General features: G+C 54.7%; 9 protein-coding genes across 9 annotated transcripts; 4 read left to right on the forward strand and 5 right to left on the reverse strand.

Annotated features, from left to right (window-relative positions):
* Nucleotides 1–59: 59 nt before the first annotated feature.
* LRO1 (phospholipid:diacylglycerol acyltransferase) lies at nt 60–1997 on the forward strand (the record flags this gene model as incomplete). Its single annotated transcript, XM_071062917.1, has 2 exons — nt 60–368; nt 432–1997. 2 exons carry the CDS (start codon nt 60–62, stop codon nt 1995–1997), a joined length of 1875 nt encoding a protein of 624 aa, XP_070919018.1.
* Nucleotides 1998–2776: 779 nt separating this feature from the next.
* On the forward strand, nt 2777–4427 carry LDB17 (pre-rRNA processing; the record flags this gene model as incomplete). The annotated part of the gene is made up of 3 exons (XM_071062918.1): nt 2777–2831; nt 2904–3436; nt 3492–4427. 3 exons carry the CDS (start codon nt 2777–2779, stop codon nt 4425–4427), a joined length of 1524 nt encoding a protein of 507 aa, XP_070919019.1.
* Nucleotides 4428–5214: 787 nt separating this feature from the next.
* MFIFM68171_07499 (mitochondrial 37S ribosomal protein uS17m) lies at nt 5215–5983 on the forward strand (the record flags this gene model as incomplete). The annotated part of the gene is made up of 2 exons (XM_071062919.1): nt 5215–5358; nt 5591–5983. The coding sequence occupies 2 exons, from the start codon at nt 5215–5217 to the stop codon at nt 5981–5983; spliced, it is 537 nt and encodes a 178-aa protein (XP_070919020.1).
* A 488-nt stretch (nt 5984–6471) lies between these two features.
* On the reverse strand, nt 6472–9081 carry MFIFM68171_07500 (Adenosinetriphosphatase; the record flags this gene model as incomplete). Its single annotated transcript, XM_071062920.1, has 3 exons — nt 6472–6692; nt 6753–8907; nt 8983–9081. 3 exons carry the CDS (start codon nt 9079–9081, stop codon nt 6472–6474), a joined length of 2475 nt encoding a protein of 824 aa, XP_070919021.1.
* Nucleotides 9082–9605: 524 nt separating this feature from the next.
* Nucleotides 9606–11753, reverse strand: COG6 (Golgi transport complex subunit 6; the record flags this gene model as incomplete). The annotated part of the gene is made up of 2 exons (XM_071062921.1): nt 9606–11408; nt 11466–11753. 2 exons carry the CDS (start codon nt 11751–11753, stop codon nt 9606–9608), a joined length of 2091 nt encoding a protein of 696 aa, XP_070919022.1.
* Nucleotides 11754–15033: 3280 nt separating this feature from the next.
* MFIFM68171_07502 (uncharacterized protein) lies at nt 15034–15583 on the reverse strand (the record flags this gene model as incomplete). Its single annotated transcript, XM_071062922.1, has 2 exons — nt 15034–15213; nt 15269–15583. 2 exons carry the CDS (start codon nt 15581–15583, stop codon nt 15034–15036), a joined length of 495 nt encoding a protein of 164 aa, XP_070919023.1.
* Nucleotides 15584–17072: 1489 nt separating this feature from the next.
* Nucleotides 17073–19468, forward strand: MFIFM68171_07503 (Zn(2)-C6 fungal-type domain-containing protein; the record flags this gene model as incomplete). Its single annotated transcript, XM_071062923.1, has 8 exons — nt 17073–17075; nt 17200–17802; nt 17869–18036; nt 18096–18593; nt 18659–19024; nt 19092–19113; nt 19177–19305; nt 19362–19468. The coding sequence occupies 8 exons, from the start codon at nt 17073–17075 to the stop codon at nt 19466–19468; spliced, it is 1896 nt and encodes a 631-aa protein (XP_070919024.1).
* A 311-nt stretch (nt 19469–19779) lies between these two features.
* Nucleotides 19780–21369, reverse strand: MFIFM68171_07504 (Taurine hydroxylase-like protein SAT17 like; the record flags this gene model as incomplete). Its single annotated transcript, XM_071062924.1, has 5 exons — nt 19780–20275; nt 20350–20519; nt 20599–20645; nt 20695–20928; nt 20994–21369. 5 exons carry the CDS (start codon nt 21367–21369, stop codon nt 19780–19782), a joined length of 1323 nt encoding a protein of 440 aa, XP_070919025.1.
* Nucleotides 21370–22313: 944 nt separating this feature from the next.
* On the reverse strand, nt 22314–24751 carry MFIFM68171_07505 (amidase; the record flags this gene model as incomplete). Its single annotated transcript, XM_071062925.1, has 11 exons — nt 22314–22459; nt 22526–22660; nt 22716–22790; nt 22855–23071; nt 23125–23172; nt 23238–23522; nt 23593–23741; nt 23800–23881; nt 23950–23973; nt 24031–24306; nt 24365–24751. 11 exons carry the CDS (start codon nt 24749–24751, stop codon nt 22314–22316), a joined length of 1824 nt encoding a protein of 607 aa, XP_070919026.1.
* Between the last annotated feature and the right edge of the window lie 2228 nt (nt 24752–26979).

Raw genomic sequence — 26979 nt, forward strand, 5'->3', positions numbered from 1 at the left:
GCAGAACAGTCGTTGCAGTTGAGCGCGCCCATATCCAGCGCTACCTGCCGCAATCCGAAATGGCGAGCACCCTACGCCGCCGAGTGCTCGACAGCGACACGACGTCCGAGTCCCCAACGCCAGCACCCCGCGACGATAGTCCCGTGAAACCCGGGGACAAGGTGAAGATCGTCCACCACCGGCCAAAAACACGCAAGCGCAGGAATACGGCTATCTTCCTGTTAGGCAGTCTCTTTGGTATCATAGCTGCGGGCTTCTTCGCGCAAAGCAATGATCTAATAGACTTCCCGGAGATTGGGGAGCTGAGCATGGATAGTCTATTCGATGTCCTTCCAGCAGGCCTAGTGAAAGACATGCGGGACCTAATTGTAAGTCGCAACGGTAGCCAAACCAAAAGAACTCGTAGCTAATATTCTTTTCCCCCATTCCAGAATGGCGAGCGCGATTTTCTCGAGAGCCACGACGCCTTCGCAGTAGGCCTCAAGTTCCGATCCGAAGGACTCACTGCGCACCACCCCATTATCATGGTCCCTGGGGTAATATCGACTGGCCTTGAGTCCTGGGGAACCTCAAACATCTCTCTCCCGTATTTCCGGAAGCGGCTGTGGGGTAGCTGGACCATGATGAGGGCATTGGTCTTGGACAAGGAGACCTGGAAGGAGCACGTCATGCTTGACAAGAAGACCGGGTTAGACCCTCCAGGGATCAAGCTCCGCGCCGCCCAGGGTTTCGATGCTACAGACTTCTTCATCACAGGTTATTGGATCTGGAATAAGATCATCGAAAACTTAGCGTCCATAGGTTACGACCCAACAAACTCATTCACAGCAGCCTACGACTGGCGGTTGGGCTACGCAAACCTCGAAAAACGGGACAACTACTTCACGAGGTTGAAGTCATATATTGAAACGGCGGTGCTGCTTCAAAACAGGAAGGCAGTCCTCGCCTCTCACAGTATGGGCAGCCAGGTTGTCTTCTACTTCTTCCACTGGGTCGCATCGGACCAGGGTGGCCGAGGCGGAGATGATTGGGTCGAGAGACACATCGAATCGTGGATCAATGTTAGCGGGTGCATGCTCGGAGCCGTGAAGGATGTCTCAGCCATTCTCTCTGGCGAGATGCGCGACACTGCGCAGCTGAACGCCTTTGCTGTGTACGGTCTGGAGAAGTTTCTGAGCAAGGCGGAGCGAGCCCAAATCTTTCGGGCCATGCCTGGCGTGTCGTCCATGTTGCCCATGGGAGGCAACGCCATCTGGGGAGATATCGATTGGGCTCCTGACGACCAACCCGGCCAAGAGCACAGCTTCGGCTCGTTTCTGAATTTCCGGGCTGGCCAGAACTGGACAACTCCCGACAAAAACATGACAGTGGAGGGTGCTCTGGAGTACCTGCTCAACACGACAGAGGACTGGTACAGAGACCAAGTGAAGAGGAGCTACTCGCAAGGTGTTGCGCACACGACGGCCGAAGTCGAAGCAAACGAGCGCGATCCGCGAAAGTGGGTCAATCCTCTGGAAACACGGCTCCCGCTGGCGCCGAGCCTCAAAATTTACTGCTTTTACGGTGTGGGTAAGCCGACTGAACGAGGTTACTACTACCGATCACCGGAGCCCGGCTCGTTCACTAGCCTGAACATGACGATCGATACAGGTTTGACTCGGGGAATGGTTGATCACGGCGTCATTATGGGCGAGGGAGACGGGACGGTGAACCTCATGAGCACGGGCTATATGTGCAGTCGGGGATGGAAGATGAAGAGGTATAATCCTGCAAGGGCCAAAATCACCGTCGTCGAGATGCCCCATGAACCGGAGCGCTTCAATCCCCGGGGCGGGCCCAGGACCGCGGACCACGTCGATATCTTGGGCAGACAGAATCTTAACGAGTTCATCCTCAGGATTGCGGCGGGCCGGGGGGATACCATCCATGATTATGTTGTGAGCAATATCCACGAGTACGCGGCGAGGGCGAGGGTGTACGAAGAAGAGGACGAATGAGCAATGTATGATGGGATGTATTATGAGGTGGCTGCTTAATTTGTACACCGGGGGGGGGGGGGGGGGGGGGGGGGGGGCGTTTTGAGGGCTGGCTTTCTCATAGAATAACGGCGGTAATGGCGTCTTAGACTTGGACCTGTCATGTACGATACCCCCTTTTGTCCAGCTGGACCTTGACTAACAATGCTCGTTTATCCGCATGATCATAGGAGAACCCGGGCACTTTTGTTACCCGCCATTGTTCTGCCTCCATACGTCGGAAGGACATTACAAAGCTTACAATCTTCCACCGAAGCATCCCCAGCTCCATGAGCTGTCTCAGGGGGTTGGGTTCAGCAAGGCCTGTGGTTAATTCGGTTAATTACACAGATCTTTCGAAAATTACAAGCGAAGCTGAAGGCTTTCGGCTTCTGACGGCTTCATGCCGCTGAACCGGCGCTCTGCGACGTCATTCGGCGTCTGTAGGGTTCTAAACTGGCCCGTGCATTCGAAACGCAGACCAAACGGAACAAGCGTCTCGGCAGGCCAAAACCAAATGAGATCCATCCGGACAAATGCCACTGTCATCCAGCCCCTCCACACTGCTGCGTGCAAGGCAGAGCTGCTGGCAGATGCGCAGGCGGGCTTCCCCAGTTCAGCGACGTCCATTGCGCATGTGCCGGGTCCCGCAGACATTTCCCAGCTGCAAGTGCGATTCTCCAGTCATATGTCGAATTGCATCCCGGCATTCGTGATGCCCAGTAATTTACGTTCAGCGCTGGTGTTGTTCGTCTGAGAAGATGGCTGACCCCGTGGCCGGCTGGTCGGCTGAGAGTGAGGACCAGTTCTGGGATGGTAGGCCTCTCTGGACTCCCCCGACGACCGCAAATGCAGCCATCTCGAATACTGACAATGCATGCCTTGTAGTTCTGGCCGAGATCCTCTCTGCGCCCTGCCCGAACCACGAGCTTCTCGACAATACATTGCGGTCGTGGCTTCAGCTAGTCTCCAAGGCCAGGGACGAGTACCTCGACAACGAAGATGATATCGCGAGTTGCTCCCAACAGCTCCTAGATAGCGAAATATTTGGCAACAACCGCGACTATGTGCGGACACAGATCATCTACAGTCTTCTGCAGGAAGACGAGTTTGCGCCGCTCCACGTCATTGCCAACTTCTTGCTGCTCGACGGCCGCACCGAGGAATCCACGTTCCGGCGCATGATAGACGAGGGATGCTTTCTGCGGTTGCTCGAGCTCATCAAGGGCTGTGGGTCGAAGGACCCGCGTCTACACCGACTATTGCTGCAGCTGATGTACGAGATGTCTCGGATCGAACACCTGCGTCCCGAGGATTTGATGCAAGTGGATGATAGCTTCGTCACATACCTGTTCCAGCTCATCGAGGCTCTGTCTGACGATGCTAGCGACCCATACCACTACCCGGTGATTCGAGTCCTGGTTTGTCGCCTTGCTCGCTCCCAAGTAGGGACAACCGTCGCTAACTACCACGCAGTTGGTTTTAAACGAGCAGTACATGGTTGCATCCACTTCAGCAGCAGCAGACCCAGCAGGCCCCTCGGCATCTTTGACAAATCGCGTGGTGAAGGTCCTCAGCGTTTCTGGGCCGTCTTTTCGGACCTTTGGCGAAAACATCATATTGCTTTTGAACCGAGAAACCGAGACATCGCAGCAGCTCCTTATCCTCAAGCTCCTGTACCTACTCTTCACCACATCGGCAACATACGAGTACTTCTACACCAACGACCTCCGAGTTCTCCTGGATGTCATTATCCGGAACTTGCTGGATCTGCCGGCCGAGGCAAACATGTTGAGGCACACTTACCTGAGAGTGCTCGCCCCGCTACTCGCACATACACAACTCAGCCAACCGCCTCATTACAAGCGGGATCAGATTCTCAGTCTTTTGGAGATCCTACGCGGCTCCGGAAGTGTCCATTTCTTGCCCCCCGAACCCACGACTTTGCGCTTAGTCGAGCGCGTAGCAAGGACGCCATGGCTGGCAGATGAGGACGAGTCCCCAGATACGAGCCCCGTAGGGAGCCTATCACATTCGCAAACCGGCAGTGCCGTAAGTGTCATTGCGAATGTGTCCGAGAAGCCGGGTGTCAAGACGCCGAGCCGCAAGGCAGATATGAGGCAGGAGCAGATACACGGGCCGGCGCACACGGGGAGCAGCCCGCCGAGACCCCCGCCACCGAGGGCCCTAAGACCACAGAAGAGCCTACCGGAAGTTCCCAGACACCGTCACGGCGTGCCTGTGGTTCATCCCACAATCACCAGCGTACATGTCAACGGAGCCGGGCAAAAGAAGCTGCCGCCGAAAATCCCCCCGCCTCGAAGGAAGGCGAAACTTCTAGTCGGGAGGAATGGTGATAACCGAGCTACGGCCGAGGCGCTGCCCGCCGCTGAATCGACGCCTGCTTCCTAAGGCCCGTGAACATCCACACGACTGACGATAGTCAGCTATCATTCTTTTGCGACGGCCCAAGAAGTTGGGCACTGGAATGATTGGGTCGATACCCCCGAGTTTGTCTATTGTCTAATCCTATTACCGGCGTCAAGCTGGAGCGTCAGCAGAGAGGGGCTGGTTTAATTGCCCAGTCCATTTGTTTTGGTGAATTCTATGTATGGCAGTATTGGCATCGGAAATATTCTTTGCAGCCGCAACGAATGGCAATGGGGAACCGGGCATGGCAAAGGCGTTTCAGCATCGCTATTCTGTAATTTATCACAACGTAGGAGAGAGCTAGGTTGCAGAACAGATTAATTTCCCGTCAGTCCGCTTCAGCCCTTTCCCGTGATCTGAAGTGTCTAGGCTACTCCTTCTCCCGTCACACTAGATCCTCCTCTATACCGGGAGGTAAGGTGCCGGGTGGGGCGCATGGTACATCGGTGGGTGGGTCCCCGTTCCCCGGCCGTGACCCCACCGGGAAACCGCAAAGGTCCCCACTTGAATTCTTGGCCTGGCCGCATGTTCACTGTTCCAAAATTTTGGGAATGCGTCCAGACAAACGACCGCAACTCGACTACTGAACCAGCACGCCTAGGCGTCCAACACCCCGCAAATAACCCCCACGAGTACAATTGGGCGTCACGATAGTAAAGGAGCATCTGTGCGGAAAAATAACTTTAGGGGTGCAGTCCCTACGCTGCACCATCCACATCTGTCGACCTTCAACCCTCATCAGACAGTGTCACGCACCCAGATGGCAACCATGACGCAGCGCGCGGCCGACGCGGCCAAGCAAACGTACAAGACATTCAGGGAGCTCCATGGCGTAGTAGTATCCGCGGGCTTGATGGACAGGACCGTGAAAGTACGGGTGGGCGGGCAGAAGTGGAACGGTTTTGTGAAAAAGGTACGATCAAACCCTCCCTAGCTAGCCTACCTACCTACCTACCTACCTACCTACCTACCTACCTACCTACCTACCTACCTACCTACCTACCTACCTACCTACCTACCTACCTACCTACCTACCTGCCTACCTATCGATCTATCTCTCTACCGACCGAGCCGGCCGACACCATACCCCCAGTCTGCGCAACCCAGCCATATTAACAAGAACACGAACCTTCTTCGTCTTCTAGTTCTTCAACGACCCCAAAACGCACCTCGTCCACGACCCCAACAACTCCCTCCGCCAGGGCGACGTCGTCGCCATTACCCCAGGCTTCCGCGTCTCCCGGAGCAAGCGGCACGTGGTGAAGCACATCATCGCGGCCGGGTCGGGCGTCCCCGTCGAGGAGCGCCCGCCGATCCCGTCGTGGGAGGAGCTCTGGCGCGCCAAGGAGGTCAAGAAGACGGCCAAGGACGAGCGGCGGGGCCTGCGGGCCGAGGTGCGACGCATCGAGGCCAAGGTGGGCGCGGTCGCGAGGTTACTGAAGGAGGCGCGGGGGGAGGTGGGCATGAGGGAGAGGGTGCTAGACGGGATCGCGAGGAGGGCGGCGGCGGCTGCTACTGCTACTAACGGGGGCCAATGAGTTGAGGAACGGGGAAAGAAGGGGAAGTCTGGAGTATGTTGTGGGAAGGGAGGAGGGAGGGGAGGGGAGGGGAGAGGAGGGGAGGCGAACAAAGGGATGGACTACGGCACCTCGCCCCTGACCCAGTGTACGTGTAGGATCTTCTTGAAGAGGGTGGAATAACCCAATGTGTCACCTGTACCTATACTTGAATTAAGCTTTGTAGCATGCGAGAAGCGCAATGCTAGGCGTTTAAGAGCAATCAATACGCTAACATACAGCACCGGAAGAAAAGAACGAGGCCCCAGAGCAGCCTTTTCAGTCGTTGGACTGTGTGTATATATATACTCGGCGCGACTCAGCAGAGAGATCGCCGCTGTACGCCATGATAATTGTATCCTAGAATCGGAGGCCGAGATGGAAGGTTAACCATGTGTGCTTGGCTATTGCTATATATTCCAGAGGTACCATTTACCCCAACGAGATATGCGCCGGTATAAATGCCATCTCTATCCGCCTCTTTCCCCAAACTCCCTGGCCCAGTCCTCGTATTCCTTGAGCCCTGATTTGCTAACGCTGGGTCTGATGGTTGCTAAGCTTGCAATAAAATCCGAGAGTTCAATGGGACGTATTTCATCCATAGTCATATGTAACAAAGCCTCGCCCAGCGAGCGGAGCGGTCCCATCGCCGCATCTTTTGCCAGTGCCGTGATATCCGATCCCGAGAACCCTACCAAATCAGGTTAGATGGAAGTGTCTCCGATAAGGGACGAGAGAGGCCACGACTTGCCATCAGTCAGCCCGACAAGCCTCTCAATGTCGGCATCAGTCAGTGTATGTTTCTGCTGCTTGAGCAGCGTTTTCAATTGCACCGCCCTCGTCTCAGCTTCGGGTAGCGGTATATACTGTCTCCTCACAAACCGCCGCCTCGCCGCCTCGTCAATCGCCCACGGCAGATTCGTGGCGGCAAGGACAAGCACCCTGTTGGCGTCTCCCCGGTCCTTATCCTTCTCACCGGCCTCTCTTCCCGCCGCAGCGCGCTGGAGGTCGCCCCATTGGATCAAAAACTCAGTCTTGATCCGGCGCGTAGCCTCGTGCTCGCCGGCGCCGGACCGCTGCGAGAGCAGCGAGTCAATCTCGTCAACAAAGATGATGCTCGGTGCGAGCACCTTGGCTAGCGCAAAGAGCGCGCGTACGAGCTTCTCCGACTCGCCCAGGTACTTGCTGGTCAGGCTGCTGGCCGAGATGGAGAAGAAGGTTGACTTGGACTCGGTGGCGACAGCGCGTGCTAACATCGTCTTGCCCGTCCCCGGTGGCCCGAAGAGCAGCATGCCGCGTGCGGGCTCGCGCAGGCCCATGAACAGGTCTGGACGGAGGAAAGGATAGACGACCGTCTCGCGCAGTGCATTCTTGGCCACCTCGAGGCCCGCAATGTCGTTCCAATGGACCTGGTCGCCTTCGACTATGATCTCGTTGAGGATTTGCTTAGCCGCGTGCTCGTCGACTCCTGGTGGGAGCTTTTTGAGGACTGCTGCCTTGCGCTTTTTCCATGACTTTGCGGTTTTGGTCTGCTCGTCCTCGGTTGAGCTGTCGGATAACTGGGCCAGAGAGTCTGCTACGAGCGAGGCCTCCCCTTGCCGCGTCACTATCCCCTTGTGTCGGGACGGCTTCGCCAGCGTCTCGAATGAAGACGAAGTGTCAGAGCTGGGCGGGGAGGAAGCCCGCGCGTGCTTGTTTTCCCTCTTCTTGCTTCTCACCCGCCCCGCGCCGGCACTTTTACCAGAGGGAGTAGGGGTGGTCTTGCCCAGGTTCACAGAGGACGTATTGTCTATCGATCTCTGTGAAACCATGGCGGAATCTGACGATGTCTTTCTCCGCGGGAGCTTATTTTCTCCAGTTCCCGACAAGCTTAGGTCTGCGTCAGCAAAGTCCCTCGATAGCCGCGTTTTAGGTGTCTGTGGCGGAGCAGTCCTCTGGCGGGCAATGTGCTCCCGACGGGGTGACTGCCACTCGGTGTTTTCTCTCAGCGCTACCGAGCTGAGCGCGCTTGATGCAGCACTAATCGAGATGGGAGAAGGCCGGGAGTAAGAATACCCGTCAGCCGGCCGAAACTCGGCACTTGCCCTCCTGTCAGACTGTTTGACTGGGCTCCTCGTCCGAGGCGTAGTTAGCCTTCGCGAGTTACTGTCCCATTTTTGCAGTGCTTCTAAACTTGTACGTGGCTGCTCGGACTGAGTTGGCGGATTCAGAAGCGGGCGTTGCACCCCCTGGCTGCCCCCCGATGCCTGATCCGTTGTGTCTCGCTGGCCTAGTGAGCTCCATGCTAGTATCGCCGCTTTGCTGGCACCGGGACCGTCGTCTAGCTTCGCAGGCTGTCGCCGCGAAGAAGTTTTTGGCATCTTCTCCCCCAGTCGACCTGCCCGTAGAGTGGTTCGCATTGTATGTCTCTCTGGACTGGACGCTCTCGATGTCCTTTTCTCTGGCGTGGGCAGTGAGGGCGCCGAACTAAGCGGGTTTGGTGAAGGTGAAGGCGGTATTACATCGTCCGTCTGCGGCCGAACATCTCTTGCGACGGCCTGTTGCGATGACTTGGCGCGTCCAGACGCTCGCCTCGGCAGGTCCGGCCGTGATAGTTCTGTATATGTAACGGCAGGGATGGTACCGCCTCCAATCCAACCCTGTTCCTGCTGTCCCCGTACCGCGGTGTCTTGGGATTCGGCTGGCAAGGACGACTTATGCTGGAGTGCCTCGTGGCGCGAGAGGCGGAGCGCTTCGAGGAGATCGATTCGTTCTTTACATTGTAGTTCCAACTGCCGGAGGCTGTCTACCAGGGCTTTCTCTGTTGCTGACCGAGGAGTGAAGTCTGGAAGGACTCTGCTGGCATGATGATCGTATATCTGCTCGAGTGCCTGTTTCCAGCACCGCATGGCCTCGACCTCGTTGCCCTGCGAATCCCCAGATCAGCAGCTATTCTTTTGCCCTGTATTGGCCGAATGCCGGCGGTTATACAGGCTATCTACCTGGCTCTCATAGTAGACGGCAGTGGAGCATGTCAGGTAGCTCTCGTCATACGTCTTTTGCAGGACGGACATGGCAGTCGCGGTCCTGTTGCCAAACATGGTGGCTATCGATGCGTGTGAACATCCCGACGCAGACTCGGATTGCCGACCAGCGGGTTCAATCAGACCGAACGGGTCGAACGACGTTCAAGCTTATCGGCAACAGCGTGACGGTGAACCCCCTCGGAGTGGGGTGTTGCGACCCTGCAGGCTGAAGATTGTTGGTAGCAGCCGACAAGGATCCCACTTGCCGTTGGCCTGCTGGGTGGGTTAAAGGCGGTAATTTACACGGCAATACACACACATGTCACAATATTGCAGTGATCGTGCGCAGGGCGATTCTTTCAGCTTCTGAGGTGGGGCTGTGGCGTCGAAGGAGTATGGCATGCGAGACAGGCCTGCAGCCCCTGCAACTCCTACACTACATAGCAGATGCAGTACTGTGTTGTACAGCAGCACATATGCTACCTCCGTAACGCGTTGTTGGCAACGCAATGAGAAAAGAACACATCAGACGATTACCAGCTATGAGATGTCCACGGTCATCGGGTAAACACATGAGTTGGACCTGCGCATATTTACCTCTACGACAGCAAGACGCGGATTTCGCCCGACGTCCTGGGGAACAGGGCCCGGAGGCTCTGGACTTCGTCCGACTCGCTGTGCTCCTGTTCGGCCATCTCATCTGCCCTCATCAGCATCTCCTCAACGTGCTCGAAATCGACGCAGAATCTCTCCGCCGCCTCTTCAGTAATATCCTGTGCCAGCTTCGAGTCCTGCAGATGCTTCAGCTTCTCCACCGCATCCATCAGCGCAGATGGCAAGAAGTGGTCAAGCATCTGGCTGGCCTGCGTGAGTGCGGGGGCTTGGATCGCCTCGAGCGACGATACCTTCCGCACATCTTCGTTGCTCTCACCGAGTTCCGCCAGTGATGCGATCAATGCATCCAGACCGGACTCGGCGCGGAAGAAACGGTACTGGCTCTCGGCCAGACGGGCACGCTCTTCATCGATTTTCGCTTGTAGCTGGGTTGCACGTGTCCGTGTGAAGTCGAATCGTGAGAGACTGTTCCGGGCCGCCAGGACGCAGTTGATCAAGAAGATCGAGTTGGAGGGGGGTGTCAGCGCTTTAGCCATGTTGAATGATCCGGATATAAAAGGATCGAATGCTTCAGCTAGCACGGGCTCAAATTCCGCTTCCGGGTCGCTCGCAGATGTTAGCGACGTCTCGTATGTCTTCATAATAGCTGTTAGCTGCTCCAGGGCATCGACGAGGAATTCCGGGGGACGCAGGTCGGCAGGTGTATGCTGGAAATCCCCCTGGAGCGCCGCAACGTGATCCCGCACCAGGGAGCGGAACTGCCGTAATGCCTCGGACTCGAGAGCTCCTAGCAATTCCACAAGGGTAGAACCAGAGCCGAGCATTCTCGCGAAGGTGCCCTTGTAGAAATTGAGCAGGTTTGCAAGCTTGTAGGCCAGGATTGTCTCCTCGTTGGTCTGTATGACCTGCTCGACTCTCTGACGTAGGATGCGGACTGCGCCAGACATGTCGCGGTCGACTAGCCCGTTTAATGTCTTGACAGCGTCAAAATCGGCCGAGTCGTCGCCGTCCTCAGCGACGAGCCGCCACACCTCGCTCTCCCGGCCAGCCTGGATACCCTTGGCAATCTCGTTCTCTTCGCCGATGAACAAGCCTTCCAGCGCCTCTCGCTCCCCGACAGCGGCCGAATGTGCCCAGGCAAGCATGTCCCCGACATATCGCAAGGAATCATGAGCCACGAGTTCGATAGGCTTGACCGACGCATCTTCGACCCCAGAACCTGAACTTCCCGTTAATGCCGTGTAGAAGGAGTCGGACAAGACGTTTTCGCGCGCCTCGGCAAAGAAGTCTAGACAATTCTGGAACAAACTTGGCCTCTCCGCTAGCACGCGGAGGGCGCGTCGGATGGATGAACCGATCTGTGGGTTCTCAAGATTGAGCGTCTTGAACTCCCTCTGGACCCACTTGTAGAGCTTTTGAAACCCCAGATTAAGGTTCTTGGACACTTGCTCCATGATCTCTAGCCCGAGAGTCTGGTTTTCGAAGCCAAGGAGAACCTCGCAATCTTTGCTGATGCGCTTCGCTTTTGCGAGGGCGGCAAAGAAGAGGTCGTTGACGGGTTCCGAGATCATCGTCAGGACCGCTGCCTCGTCGTCGGAAAGGATAAAATTAGCGTTGAAAGCACTGAGCAAGGCCTGTTTCTGCTCGATCTGGCGCCGCTGGGTCATGAGATGAGAGGCATCCACGAGCGCCGATGACGTGGACTGGTGGGCGGCACCAACTTGCGTCTTCATCTCGTCAAAACTCTCATTCAGCTTCGTGATGGTGGTGCCAATGCGCCGAAGTTGCTATGCTCGTGTTAGCCAAACCATGAGCCCAGACAATGTATGGCGGCAGAACGGTACCTCGGCAACTTTGGCGAATTCATCGATGATCTCGCCATTGCTGTCAATGACCTCCTTCTGTAGGTCCAGGCGCAATTGTCGGCGCGTCTCTGGCGTGTTGAGCACGCCCCGCTCGTCCAGGAGCGCAAGGGCCTCCCGGAATTCTGTGTCCGCATAAGACGACGAGAGGACGGTTGTGACCTTTGAGTAAAGTGGGTTCGCGGTTTTGCCTGCTGGTGATGGTACTGCTGCGGCGCTCTGCGATGGGAGAGGGCCAGCGCTGTCCCGTATTGACGGTGGCGAAGTCATCTCGGGCAGTCTACAACAACTAACATTCTGGGTGGATGTTGGCGCTGTCCACTATCCTTCATGCCTTATCGCACAAGCTTACAACAGGGCGTGATCTAAATTGATCCGTTTGATGGGAGATGAGGTGTGCGGGCCTCGGGTAGCGCTGACTAACCGAACACTGTGAGGTACCTCTTGTACCTCAGCTTTCGCCCACTTTTGTAGCTCCACTTCAACAAACCGATCAAATCGCATTGGCAAATCTCACAAGATCGGCCCTCACGTCACAGCAAGATAGAAGATATCTAGAATGATAGATAATATTATACCGTTAGATGGCTCTCTCTATGGTCTTTCTAATGACACTGGTCTTTATTAAAGTATAGAGAGTATTGACTAATTTTTAGGGAGTTAATTTTCTCCCTCTATCGAGAGAGTGACTTCGGCTGATCTTGCACTTAATGTAGTACTTATCCTAGCTTTTACACCCATATATGACTAGAATCAACTGTTTAAGATCTACCTTTACGCAGTGGCCCTATTTGAATGCACGTAATATTAATAAAATTGTGGGGGTTGACATCTGACTTAGAGAGAGAAGGAGGACTTCAGCTTGCCTTACAACTACTGCCTATCCTACCTTATATATCTATACTATGTCTAGCTCGTTATCTGCGTTATTCTAGTGCTCATCTATGCGTACGTTAAGGGCTAACCTTCATCGTCCTCGACTGTGATCTCCACTGGCAGCTCAGCAGCCAAGGCGGCATCGTGTGACCTCCTCGAGTCCTCATCACCATGTCGAAGATACTTTCGCACATTATGATTATCAATATAGGTGGGAGTGTCTTGGTGGCCCCTGCAATGCCCTTATAGATAAAGGTATAGTGAGAGGCCACTGCGATAGCTAAGCCGTTTGTTGTTGAGATGGCAGAAATCTTTTGGTCTATGTCGTTTGAATAGTTAAGACAGATGTAAAAAGGCTAAGCACCATCTGAGCAAGTATATCAGAACAGCGAGGAAGGAACAACCTAAAACGGACTCGAGCTAACTTTGAACCTCATCGTTTAGATCGTACCTCATTTCCTCGATGACGATGTCTCAGCCTCAAATCGAAATTTCGACGGGAGTTGAGATGGGAGACACGTTCCAAGTGATTATCTGCTTCGCGGAGTTGAAGAAATTGTTTAGGTCGTCTTGCGGAGCGATCTCTCCAGTTATAGACAAATAGTACGCGGTTGGCCAGTACAGAACGGGGAATGCCTATCCCTGTATGTTGAGTGAGGCAATCCACATCTCGGAATATAAGATCTCGATAATCATCTGACATTTGACATATAAACACGCTAGTCATCGAGTCTCTAAGTTATGGGATCGAGCATCTAATAGATTTTATGGGTCCATAGACTATTTCTATATGATACACCACTACGGGCCATTAATTCAGCTTCTCTAGCACTGATAGTGAAAAGTTCATTTTTAAAGGCCTATGGTTCATCATCAAGGAGGCAGACCTTCGTCACAATTGTTGTATATCCTGGGTTAACCGTGGTCATGGTGTAAGAGAGCTTCAGGCGTGCCGACTCCGAAGTGCTCTGCATTCTCATGATAGAACCCTGTAGCACTGAACCGGCCATGTGGGATTTCGGTCAAGAGATCCACATGGATTTTCAGGAGTGCCCATAGCTTGCCTGGAGGGTTAAAATCACCAGAAAATCTGCTGCTGCTGCTAATGATTGCAATATATTCGGTCATGTTGCTTATTTTGTCAATTATCTTGAAAATGTCTCTATCTGTGTCCAGATAAAATAGAGGTGTGACAAGTGCAAGCTAGACATTATCAAGAAGGGATAAGCACCATGCTTCGATACTCCGCTCGGCTGATCAAGGAGTGACGGGATTTGACTGTACCAGATGTATCGAGTCTTTATCGCAATACCGGGGTTTCGGGTTTAGGACTGGGGGTTAAGTACTACCGACGGCTAGGTCTTGGGTGTATCATGGAGCTGGAGTTAGAGATGGGTGGCACTTTACCACCCAATGTGGTAAGGGGCGTAAGCTCTTCGCTGAGCTGCTGAGAAACATGAGCTGCTGGAACAGAGCATTTAATACTCAACCGAAGACCAAATAGTGTTGCTTGCATACCTCCTCTGGAGGTTTAAAGGTTAAGGTGACAAGAAATTATTGTACCTCCTGGTATAGAAAGCGTAAGGCCTAGAAAGTGCGAGATTAAAAGAAACGTTAACAGGAATCTTAGTTCGCAATAACCTCTAAACTCCTGGAGGAGATGTAGCGCGTACGATCCTCTCTGGAGTCTTGCTGCAGTTATCAGGGGTTTGTTAGATGTATCGGTACCATTATTAATTTATATAAGTCTACTATTCATAATCAGGCGGATGAGTGCCGTTAGAATGTTGTTTCTGTTCTGGTAAGTAAGTTTGATGGCGGCGTCCGCCTGAACGTCGATCGAGGGTTGTGGTGAGAACCGGCTGGGTAGGGTCGGCGTTGGTGTTAGCCGGAAGCCCTAGAGCCGCAGCGCAGACAGGGATTCAAAAGCAACAACTAAGCTAAACCAGAACGGCGTAGATATCGCGTCAGATAAGCGTCGAAGGAGCGTACAAACAAGAAGGAAGACAGGGAAGCAAGCGAGATCAGTAAGCCCAGGCACTGTCATCACGGGGCATAAAAAGGAGGGCGGGAGATAGATCCTAGAAGGGAGATAGAGTTCAATAATACCCTTAACGAGCACTCTACTTCTACGTTATATATATACTGCTTGTACTGAAATGGTGCAGAAACACACATCTACACCCACATACCCACCAAAACAAAGGGGAGGGCAGAGACGGCCAGATGCCAGACAGACAAGATACCTGTAGACAAGACAGGCCAGGCGACACCACCACATATTGGGTCCCTGCAGCCTAAACAAAGTCAAAACAACATGTGCAGATAGAGCTCCCTCTGATCAGAGTGAGATCACTTTGCACGCAAAGAAAGCTCGCCAATTGAGCCTTGCAACGGGTGTGGAAAAGAGTGCTGAATTCATTGTCCTATCTAAAGAGCAATGGCCAGGACGGCCCTACTTATGGTACGAAAGGAAAATAGGCCCACAGCAAGTTCCAGCCCTCGCGGCACCATCCTAGCAACTGTGTCCCTCTGACCAGAGAGACCCTGAGTCACGTTACCGTTTCCTCGCAGATATAGATAACTGCTTACAATTTAGCAGCACTGTTTTATCTTAAGGTAGTCCGACAGCGTTCTAGCCTACTGTCGGGCCAGGAGGATATTACGAAGGGAGCTAGCGGGGAAGTAGAAGTAGGAAGCTAATGACGCCGCGTTTGCCGTCGAGTGTGTTACGCTTGGTTACGATGTCTACGGGCCGCGGTATGACGTGCGGGTGCGGCGGGAAGGTGAGGAGAAACCGCAACTCGTGGTATGTGTGATCTACAGAGCCGATGGCCGACTTGAAGACCACGAGCTTGCCACCATGAGATTCGGGGGCTTTTACGGGACAAACAGTGTTGTGGACTCACGAAGCGTAGTGACGAGATGTCAAAGGCGTCTGGTAAACCGTTGATGGAGATGTCGGGCCAGCGCGTGCGGAGCGCGTCCAGAGAAGGAGTCTTCCGCTCAAAGTCGTAGTTGGGCACCATGGCTAGGGACATATCGATGGGTCTGGTACGACATGGTTGAAGATGAGCTCTGATCCAAATAGCAATTTCTGGTACCCGCTGCTGGATGCTCCGGTCCCTGTCACATTGGCGGCCGAGGGCACGGCAAGATGTGTCGTGAAATGCCCAGGCTGGCGATGACAGGCCCGCTGCGCAAGGGTACGCTGGCTGCGGCATCGGGAGTTGACCGGAGCGCGGGTGGGAAGTTGGTCTGGTCTGGCACCCGGACGAAGATGCCCAGCGGCGGCAGATCAGGTAGGAGACCGAGGGGTACGGCGAAGAAACGCGTTCCGGAGATGGTACCGCCGTCCACTCGCCATCCCGAGTCGACAGTCTCGAGCGAGTTGACCCGGTTCTTCGGGTTCAGGTGCGAGATCTCCCATGAGGAAGACCCAATGAGGCAGGTGGAGCGATGGAGCCAATGACCGAGGTGGCCTCGTTCTAACCCGAGCAGGAATTTTGGTCTCAGGAATTTTGGTCTCAGGAGGCATCGACAAGCGAGTGGCTCAGCTCGATGACTTCGCGTGGTAATGCTGTTGCAATCTGCTTCTGAAGCAAATACCAGACCGTCTGGACGGCTGCAAGCTTGCAATGCATACAGTCACTGCGTCGGGTGTGCTGGTCGAGGGCAACAGCCTCCCAGGCGCGGGAGCCAACACAGAGCTTCAGTTAATTTCAAGCGCGTTTGCCGATCGGGCGCGGTTCGTGACACCGGTTACTTTGTGATCGAGGCCCAAACCTCGGGGTCATTCGTTGTCGGGGGGGTGATGGCCAGCATACTAGCGAGTTTCACCGGTCTCTTCCTATCGTTCGTGATTAGTGGCCTTGCGGCCCAAATGGATGTCCGTGTGAGGAGGTAACACATATGCGGGAAGAGAACGGCGGACTCCGCTCCCACTGTCAACAAATGGCCTGTCAATAGCTGATTGATCCTTGATTGATTGGTGATGCTATGGAAGTGCTGACTACGCTAATGGAGCTATACCTCCTCCGGGATACGTAACGTTAGCGCGGTAAGGGACCCACTGTTAGTATTTACTGGAAATAGTATAGTGCAGCCGAATAGTGGGCCCCTTGCCGCGCTAACGTTACGTATCCCGGATGAAGTGTGGAAGTGGATGTTTCTAAGTCCGATATTGTAACACCCACCGTGAAAGTTCCCTCTGCTTAGTACAGACCCTCAGGTCCACGTATTCCAATATATTAAACTTAGCGCGGCATGAAACCCACTGTTAGTGTTTACTGAGAACAATAGCGCCGCCAAACAGTGGGTCCCTTGACACGCTGACTTTTAACATCCTGGAATAGTCGTACTGTGGCACCCCCGGTTTTGTTTAGCGTCTCAAAGACCGGAGTACCACGGTACGGTGAGAATATCGGCACTAGCGGCTGCAGGACGACAAAACCCTACCGTACGGGAGACGGGCAAGATGAGTCTCACCTGCTAGGTATTTCCATGGCACACAATTTTCCTACGCTGGAATATCTGTTTTGGTTATGGGGCTCTGATTTGCGAATCTCCGGACCAGGGCCCCTTGTACGAGGACTCGCGCTAACAAACTAGAGGGCTAAGGGTCGACGAGTGGACGCGATACCCCTGCCTCAGAGCGGGTCTCAGCTGGTCCTCGCTGCCTCGTTGCGCAGTCTAGCTTCTGCGCAACAAAAGATGGTAAGCGCTCCTGGACGACCATCCAACATCCGGGGAGACTTGAAGTTGGGAATTCTTTTTTTGACTTGCACAACCTCTCCTATGGAAAACGACGGCGGTTCCAGCGCTAAATCTCCCTACCTAGGCGTCCGGCGACAGCACGGGCGTGCTTGGCCTCGGGCCATCCGGCTATGAGTTCGATGGGACGACATCCATCGCGCCCGGCGACGAGCCCTTCCCCATCGACAGTCTTCACGGTTTGACTGGCATACACATCGACATTGACTATACGAGCCACGGTTGGTCCCAGAGCATTGACGAAGCCGGGCTGCTCTGGCAGGGTTCGTGGAACGACGTCGACTACGGTCAAGTAGGCTCCCTCGTGCCTGGCGATACAACCACTCCCAGAATTGTCGAGCTCAATGATGATGGCGTCCCGACCGCCCTAGGCCAGGATGTTCCTAGACCGCAACCCGCGGCGGAGCATCTGCAGGCAGCGCTTGGCTTAGTTGGCGCACCTTCACTCGAGAATGCGTCCGGAAAGCAACACCCATATCCCTGTGCCGGCCCTGCGGAGGATTCTACGTCGAGTGCCGGATCCTCGCGGGTTGTCTTGACGCCAGTTTCGAGTGAGGATGACTCCTTTTCCAATCGACTCCCCAGCGGCTCACGGTCAACACCGGAGAATGACGCCACGGGAATGGTCAACTTGCTCGGTCCCTGTAGTAAAGTTTGGGTTGTCCCGAAGGTTGGTTCCTTTCTTCGATCCACCCTCTCTACCACGCGCCATAGTCGTTGATCGTTTTGGATGCAGAAAACGCGCAAGAAACGGAAGCCCAAAAATCCAAACGGAATCACCAAGGTTACCGAGAAGAGACCGCCCCGCCGCCGGGGCCCTTTCCAAGATGTGGAGAAGCGCACCGAGACGGCGCTGACAAGGGCGTTGAAATCCTGCGTTCGATGTCGGATGCTCAGAATAAGGGTAACTACTATGTTCCATCCGCGTCGCCCATCTTGAACCATCTGACTGACTTACCAAAGTGTTCTCCGGACATGTTCGATCTCGGTGGTTCATGCCTTACATGCAAACAAGTGACGGGTCCTATCATGTGCAAATTGCCGTGTCTTCGCTGGATCATCACCGACTCGTCATTGTACCGGGAGCAGAGCAGGCCATATCAGATGTTCTCCAGGAGGTGGCAGACCATGGATCTGGTCGACATCAAGGACTGGGCGTCGACCGAGACCAGGAATATTCGTTTGTCCCAGATATATCTTGACGCTCCGTACGAGGTCGAAGTAAGGGAATTTGTGCCGGTGGAGGGCGACATGCTCGAGGAGAAATGGACAAGCAATGGCGTCGTCAAAACCCACAAAATCCCTCGCTACGCCCTAGCCGACATGGGGAAGTCTGCCGTGGTCTTGCAAGCCTTCATTCAACGAAGCATCGGCACATATATCAGTGGCACCGTGGGGGAGTCGGATGAGCTGATCTGGAAAACCTACTCCTTTGCTTTCCAGCACTCGTTTAAGGCAAAGGTGCGTGTCTTCAACATTCCACTACATCTTCTCGAGTCACATCTAACTATCCTCTCACTGCCAAGACATCCACAGAGAGAGACCTCGTCCTCAATGCCTTCCGGTTCTGGGTCGCTTGCCGCAAGACCAGCAACCCTGAACATATCCTCGGCGAAGACAAGCTTGGGGGCAACGCCGTTGACGATCCGGGCAGCGTTTTCCACAACCGCGTCCCCATGCCAGTCATCATAATCGCTCAGATGGAGTGCATCCTTTACAGCAAAGTGCTGCGACCAGTTCACAGAAAGCTCCTGGGCCAACTCAACGAACTTGTGAAGGAGAACAAACGCCAGTACTGGCTGACCATCTACCTGACAATGTTCATTTTGCTTCATAGCTGTTCTATGATCTCGCGGCGAGATTGGGAAACCGCTCGGCAATACAACCTTCAGGTGGGATTGTCTTTACGCAGCTACGTGTATGCGCCCGCCTGTTAGTACTAATGCTCAGTCCAAACAGGAGGAATATTGCAACCACGAAAGTATCTCCAAGCACTAGACCGGAATGAATGTGATGCTAGCTCATTTCCACTACCTCAACAAAGGGGTGCTGCCGTTCCGGTTGACGTACGATGCCGCCGGTATCCGCGAGCTCTCCAAGGCTGCCGAACTCGAACCGCAGCAAGTCTCTTTTGTCGAATCCACCTCGCATCTCCTTAGGGAACCCCCAAGAGGTCCGTGGCTAAAAATGCGTCCATGGGAATTTTGGTCTCGATCCTGACGAGTCTAGCAGTGGCTGAATTCCAATCCGTGAGATCCAAGCTGGATCTTAACCATGACCTGTACTGGGTCGCACAACTCTACGACGAAAACTGGGCGCCAGGCCCAACCGCTTGAACTGCGAGCGGCCTGACGCACATCTACGTTGCACTTGGAAAGGGGGTAGTGGTATCATTGCAATCTCGGTAAGTCATAGCGCATACATTCCAACGCCCAGATATCTCGACAACCTGAAAATACTATTTTCGTTGAACCCTTCCCAGACTGTGCATCGATCAACTGCAAAGGAAACAGAGCAAAGACGAGGGGATAAGATCAGCCTTGGCAGCCGCTGGTCCTGTCAGTCGCAAAAGTCATCGTAGAGCCTAGCAGAAGTATCATTGGAGAGGGGGGAAAAAAGATAAAAAAAATTTAAATTACGCTAGGCTTCAGTCACAGCTCCCTGCCACGCGAAGGATCTTGCCATCCTCCGCCCTCAGTGGCACGAGGTCCCACCGTTCCTCTCTCTCCTCGTCTTCAAAGATCCTCGCCCACGCGATCCGCAGCGGCCGGGGCAGCTTCCAACACATCATCTCGTTGTTGAGCCAGACGCGCACCAGGTGCCGGACCGCTACTGCTGCTGCCCCCCCGTCGCCGTTGCCGTCGTCGCTGTTGGTGAAAGCCTCGCGCCGGTGCAGCACGGCCATGTTGTTGATGAAGCGCAGGTCGCCGCGCTCCATGCGCGGCGAGAACTCGTGCCGGCGCGCGACAAAGTGCACCGCGTCGAGGGCCTCGGCTTGCGCCTCGGTGAGCCCGGGGATCCCCGGCGTACGCTGCTCCAGCGGCGGGTGGCCGACCAGGAGGCGGCGCGAGAAGGACATGATGATCTTGCCGTGGTGGTGGAAGAGGATCGGGCGGGTGTAGTGGTCTGGGTTGCGGAAGAAGCTGGGGAGAGTTAATACATCGGGAATTAGGAGACGAGAGAGGCACGGTTGGAATCTCATGTGAGGTAGGCTTACGTGTCGAACGGCCAGTCGGGCGCGGAGAGGACGTGGATCAAGTCCGGTCGCGTCGCCGCCAGCTCGTTGTAGACGGTCCAGGCCGAGGCCATGACGCTCCGGCCCCCTGTCTTGGCAAGGTTTTGACTGAAGAGGCAAAGGCAGTCGGTCACGGTGTCGGTGTGGAAGGGCTGGCGAGAAGGTGGGGAGATTGTCAGCCCTACCCGAACGTCTCTCTCTCTCTCTCTCTCTCTTTGTGGCTTGGCTTACTTTGTCCTCGCTGTCGAGCGTCAGGTCGTCCCTCTTGATCACATGCACTAACCACGGTCAGCAGTTGTCTGGCCAGCGTATCCCGCACCCACTCACTTAGCATTGACCCACGTTGGTCCTGCTTTCCTCGACGCTCGCCGACGTAACTCGAGATGCCGAGGTACACAATGGTCAGGTCCTCGATGGAGGGGTAGGCATCTGGGTCTAGCCCGCGAACTATGGCAAAACCCCGACCCTCGTACACATCTGAGCAGACTTGTGAGAGTCTCGCGCTTAGAGTAGGCAGCGGGAAGGTTGCAGGCGACACCTCGTTGCTCTCAAGACCCAGTGCTAGCGCCGGCGTCCACACGCAGTCAGCCCACATCAATGCTCAACTAACGGAGGGGTGGCCATACTGTTGAAGTGCTGCAGCGCGCTATCAATCTCTTGTTTGTCCTCCGCCGTTAAGCAATACACGTAGGTGGACTCGTCTACCCCGTCAAAGTCGGCGCCCGTCCAGACCAGGGGTCCCTCCACCTGGGTGGGCCATCCCTCAGGCACCGAGCTGGCTAGGCCGCCTGCCGCGAGGCGGGCTGCCGTCCGCCGCCGGAACGCATCTTCATCGACCTGGTAGCCGATGTCGGCGTACGGCTCTTTGGGAGGAGACGGCGCGGCGGCCTTGGCGGCGTCGAGTTGGAAGCGCGCGCGGAGTCCCGGCGAATAGTAATCCTCGAGGCGGGCGGTGCCGGCGAACAGATCCGTGGATGGGAGAACAGCAACAGTGGGTGCCATTGTGGCAACTCGGCATAGGTTTCAGTAGGTGGATAGGATCACGCGGAATCACTCCAGTAAGAATATGTCAGGCGGGAAGTGAGAAGGATACTGGTACCACACCAGACTCCGGAGCCTTCTCCTCCAAATGTCGGGAGACTCCTTAATATCCGAGCTCACTAGGCTTCTGGATCCGCGACACTTTCTCCACCTGAAGGATGTTGAGCCTCAATGCTCAGCCGGAGGGCACCTGACGCTGCAAGGCCTGCCAGTATGGTGTCGGGCTCCGCCACGCCTTTGTGGCACGACGTATCCTCCTTCGGGAAGTCTTTATTTGCATTCGCCGTATGCGTCTCGCCTCCAGTCGTCGTGGAACGTCCCTATCGTACCACGTATTAGGCCTGACTGCGCGCGCCACTTCGAGATGATTAGTTAAGTCGAGAGTAAGTTCCAATGACTCACCGCATGCAAAACAGCCTGGTATGTCGAGAAACAGAAACTCAGGCATCTTGCGTGTCACAACCGGTTTCCCCACGGGCGTCCGCTGCTGTTAGGCGGCAATCGCGGCAGGGAGGTCTGCCTCTGGAAATGGGCCGGTTATCTCGGGGTATGCTCACCAATTACACAGTACTTGATTCCAGGAGCCAATGACTGAGGCGTTGGCTGTGCGGGATGGCTGGTGTGAACTTGAGGGTGTTAGTGACAGCAAAGGACCAAACCTGCCTATTTCATGTACGTAATCGCGAGGGTAATGACATATTGTGTTTGACTTTATTCGCGATGATCTCTGCTTCGTCAGCCCAGGCCCTAGTCTTTAGTGTGGTAGAACAACCCATTACAGAGGCCCGGACTATCCGAAGGCATTGTCACCGCTTGAATTAAGACACCTTAGATAGGTAAGCCGGACGATCGAGACTTGATGGTAGAAATAGAAGTGCTATTCCATTTCTTTGCCGCGCAGGTCTTTATGGAATTCTCCCGCCGTGCCTCTGTGTGTATTTCTCCAGGGCATCTACAACAAGCTGCGCCATGGATAACAATCGTTCTTCGTCCCATCGCCGCCCAAAGATCTGCACGGCCGCAGGGGCGCCGTCGTGTGCTGCCGTATCGTCTGTCTCGCCGTGAGCAAATATACGCATAGATAGGCTTTCATAAGCATCTAGGACCTAGACCATACATAATTCCATGTTAACTCTGTCTTTATCAGTCAGGGGTCTATAGTCGGAGCTGACTTGATCGATATCCTTGTTCGCAAACGTCACGGGAATGACAATGTTGACGAAGTCAAGGACATTGAGGAAGCTCGTGTATCCTGAGGTGTCAGTGCTTGTTGCGTCTCAAGGGTGGGAGATATGAGCAGAGATTACGAGAGTATTTGAAATTCCCCGGCAGCACCGCAGCATACGGGGTCACAGGCGCGATGACTGCCTCAACCGGCCGGCCTAATGGGTGGTAAATCAAGCCATAGTAAGTACTTGCGATCAGCCCACGGTCACTGTCACTTGCCTGTGTGTGTCTTCGTGGCAGACGACATCCAATAATCGTTGTAGCGGTCCCTGTATTCTCTCATGTGGATCACAGCCTTCTCATACTCTGGTAGAGGGATTGGCGGGCGCAGCTTGCCATCGGGGAACACGTTGTCGATCTCAGGAACGAAAGGTTCGCCCGACATCTTGATCGCATTGTAGGCATCGGGACAGCCGTCTCCTCGTGCGATGCGACCCTATCTGTAAGCTCAGCGCCATTGACTTTAAAACCAAAGTTGCGGGTACTTGCGTGGATCTGCGCAGATTCGTTGTTGGACGGAGGGTTCCAGTCGAGAAGCTAAATAGTCAAACAAAATCAGATACAAGCTCAGCATCCGGGATTTTGTTCTACCCAGCACGAACCTGGTAGCCCGATTCTTCCAGTGCTGTTTGGACGATGCTCAATGCACGCGAGATTGGAGGGTGGGGTGTAACAATGCCATCGTTCGGCATAAACCCAAACGCAGGTTTGTAGTCTGGCTCGGTTTTGGCGTCATACTCACGCTCAACCCTCCAGGGAATCGGCAGCGTATACGGGTCATGAAGCCAAGGCTCGGCAGACAGAAGCGATTTGAAGACCAGTTTGAGCGTCGCCACAGAGTGACCCATGATGCCCGCCACCGTTGGCATGACTTGTTGCCCCGGACCCTAACGCAGAGCCGCTCGTCAGTTACACCATATATATCCATGGACGCCACAACAAACGACTGGTTCCTACGGTATTAGCCACGCCTTTGAATGACATGCGGCCGGAGGAGGGCTTGATGCTGAATAATCCTTGAAAAGCTGCTGGCATGGATACGGAACCCCCGACGTCGGTGCCGATACCGAAAGCGCTCCCCCGCAAGGCCTGCATAACGCCCTCTCCTGGGAACAAGTTAGCGGTGAAAGCCGGACAGTCCGGTGGACCATGACAAAGCTGTACCTCCTGAGGAGCCACCGCTGGAGAGACCTTGGTTGAAGGGGTTCCAGAGGTATCCGAGGATATTATTGTTTGTTTCAGGGGCCTGGTTGCCTTTGGTTAGTCAAGCCGTAGGGCTCATCCCGGTGAAATCAAGCAGGCAGGCCATCTCACCCAGAGGGTCTGCATCAGCGTGGTCTACAATCCTCGGTCAGCATCGCGGTGGGGTCGCAGGAGCCATGCGGGATGTGTCACCTTGCCGATGGGGACCGCTCCGAGACTCCAGAGCTCTCGGACTAGTTCGCTCTCAAAATTCTTTTCTTTGCCGGTGCCCTTCCTACCCTCGAAAGTGCCGATCCAGCCGACAAAGCCCATGGAGGTCTCGAGTCCCTTGACGTGGAACTGGTCTTTGAGCGTCAGGGGAACACCATGCAAGGGTCCGATGAGCTTCCCATTTACCTCGAAGTAGTCGTCCAGCTCTTTTGCGCGCGCCAAGGCACTATCGAAGCCAATCTCGAGCAAGAGGTTGCTCTGATTGGGGAGGATCCAGTCAGTGGAAGCCAAGACGGCTAGACAGCGAAAGGCGTACAAGCTGATGGGCAACGGCAGCTCGCTTGCAGTAGGCACTAACGACCTGCACGGCGGTGAGCGAGCCATTCGCCATGCCGGCGACGAGGTCGGGCACGTCGAACGAGGTGATGCGGCGTGTTTGGGGGTCGAGGAGACGTTCGATAAAAGGGCCGGCAATCTGCTTCCTCGACCTCGCCCTCGCAATGACATGGTCGTCGAGCCTCCACTGCTCCGGGATCTTGGCATGATCAAGGGAGAGCTTCGCGGCCACAACCTCTCTCCAGGAGCGCGCCGAAATCGACGGCGCCGACGCCATGGGCAGCACGGCCAAGCCGTACTTGAGAAGAAGGGCCATGGTGCATCCGGCGAAGACAGTGAAGGCGATGGTCCGCGAAATGGTCGACATGTCAGCGGCCGTGAGTAGCATTAGTTGTGCGCCGTCCCGCGACGATAACTTGACAGCTGCGCGGCCCTGGAACTGTAGGCGAGAATTTGGCGACGGAGGCGGCGCTATCCATAATGGCAGATATCTACGGCGGCTTGATGGAATGTCGGCTCTTAAAACAGTCGGAAATGTCGTGTCATCATTTCGAGTTTCACCTATGGTTGCACCTAGTTCCTCGGTTGCATCTCCGGATCAATGGCCAATTAGACGACGTTTTAACGTGCGGGCCGATGAGCATGTGGCTTGGGAATTTCGAGACACATCAACAGCCTTGTCACACACGTGGAGAACCCCAATTGCTTTGCCCCGAGTTTTCGACATATTTTCATGGTCTAAATACTGCGCACAAAGGAAAAACAGAGTAAGGCACAGTACACCAAGGGCAGAAAACTGCCGCATTGCCATGACCTCCATCCGTTTATCCACACACGGTCCAATAACGCAAGCGAATGTGCATCAACTCCGTCCTGCAACGACGAGACAACCCCCCAGAAACTAAGGGGTCTATCATCTAGCCCATGAACCAACCCCGAGGAGGTCAATCGGGATGTCGGCATACCCGTGCCCGCCGGAGGGGTGGACGGACCGTGGCGGACCGGTACATGTCGAATTAGTGGTCGTCAGCCAGTTTGCCGAGGCCACGTCGGTGAGACCTCTGCTGTGCCGCCGACACACATCCGTGAAATCCTCTGGCGAGAAACTGCCTGCAAGGGCCGGATTTGTTAGTCACAAACCGGTGCTGGTCCGAAGTACTGCATGGGGTGGTGAGATTACCGTTGCAGCCGATGAGATCAGTGTAACGCAATACTTGGCCAGTCGGCGGATACCCGGCTGGGTGGTAACTGGGGGACGGAACGGGAGCCTCTTGTGCCATGTTCGAACGCAAGTGTGACCAAAGTCGTGTTGTGCTAACCTTGTGGTGGGAGGGACCCTCGGAAACCGTGTGGAATGGAGAGACATGTATATTAATACTAGTACCATGGCCGGATTCTTCCAACACTTTATTCGTGTCCGATGCACAGAGTCAAGGTAAGTAGTGGTGTTTGTAAGAGCTTACTCTGCCACCCAGAAGCAATACTGTCTGAGCGGTGTCGAGAATTTTAAGCCGTACGGTTGGTCAGGCAGATGTTGAGGAGGGCTCACCTTGGCCAGCATCTTACCAATGGCTAGACAGGCTGGGCTGTGCACAACAATATAGAAGCGACTCCAGCTCCGTGGCCAATGAGAAACACCCCTTAACGATAGTCGATGAGTTGAAATGGTAAAATTGAGGCCGAACCTCTTTGGCACCTAGGGCTACCTGAATTGCTGCCTACACCTATCAGAAACTCAACTTATCGGCGTTCGATCAAGGTGAGGCTCTACCCAGGGGCCCTCCTATCAGATGTTTTCGGGATCCGCCGAGCTCGGATAATGCCGTGCGTAGCTTGCTCCGTTAGACTCCAACCACATTACTTACTGGCGTGATTGTATGGTTCGGGCATCAGATTCTGCAGGCAACGTGTTGCCAGTGTATCGAGGAATCCTCGAGCCAGGACTGCCATGTGGATGTCCCTCTGTCTCGTCATGTGGTACCTAGCCCGGAGAATGGCGTATCGCCGCCGTATTGCCGTTTCTTAACGTCCATGCCGAATCCTTAGCGAATAACGTCGCCAACAACACCCAACGCGGCCTCATGATGGCGTGAGTCATCCTGGCGGAAAGCTACATCCGTGCGGCCTTTATCTTGCGAAATAGAGTCCATCCCTACCTCCATTGTCGTATTGTCTTGCACGCTTGTTCGTTTCGCCCCACAAAGATAGACACCTCCTTGTATCACGATGCCCAAGTTTGTACTCTTTCCCATACAAGTTGGCTGCCCACCTCATCAAATTATACATTGGTTCCAGCTGGCATAGCACTAGCGTCGTGCGTGGCCATACTTCACATCAATTGTTCCTGCTGCTCAAAGCCATGGCCAACCATGTGTTTGGGAAGCAGCAGAATATCCCGAGTTATTCTTGGTCCGCTCAGCCAGGAGTCTCAGTCAGAGACGGCTCCGACGGAGTACCCCCGAGACGGCCCCGACATCCAAACAGGTACCTTCCCAATGACTCCATCGGCTATCTCATGGAGTTTTCGGTCCGAGAACAAGCCCTGAACTAATTCTTGGTTAATTTCGTGGTCAACTGCCAATGCTGGATGGCGTT

Source organism: Madurella fahalii (assembly GCF_045866475.1).
Source record: "Madurella fahalii IFM 68171 DNA, scaffold_4, whole genome shotgun sequence".
NCBI lineage: Eukaryota > Fungi > Ascomycota > Sordariomycetes > Sordariales > Madurella > Madurella fahalii.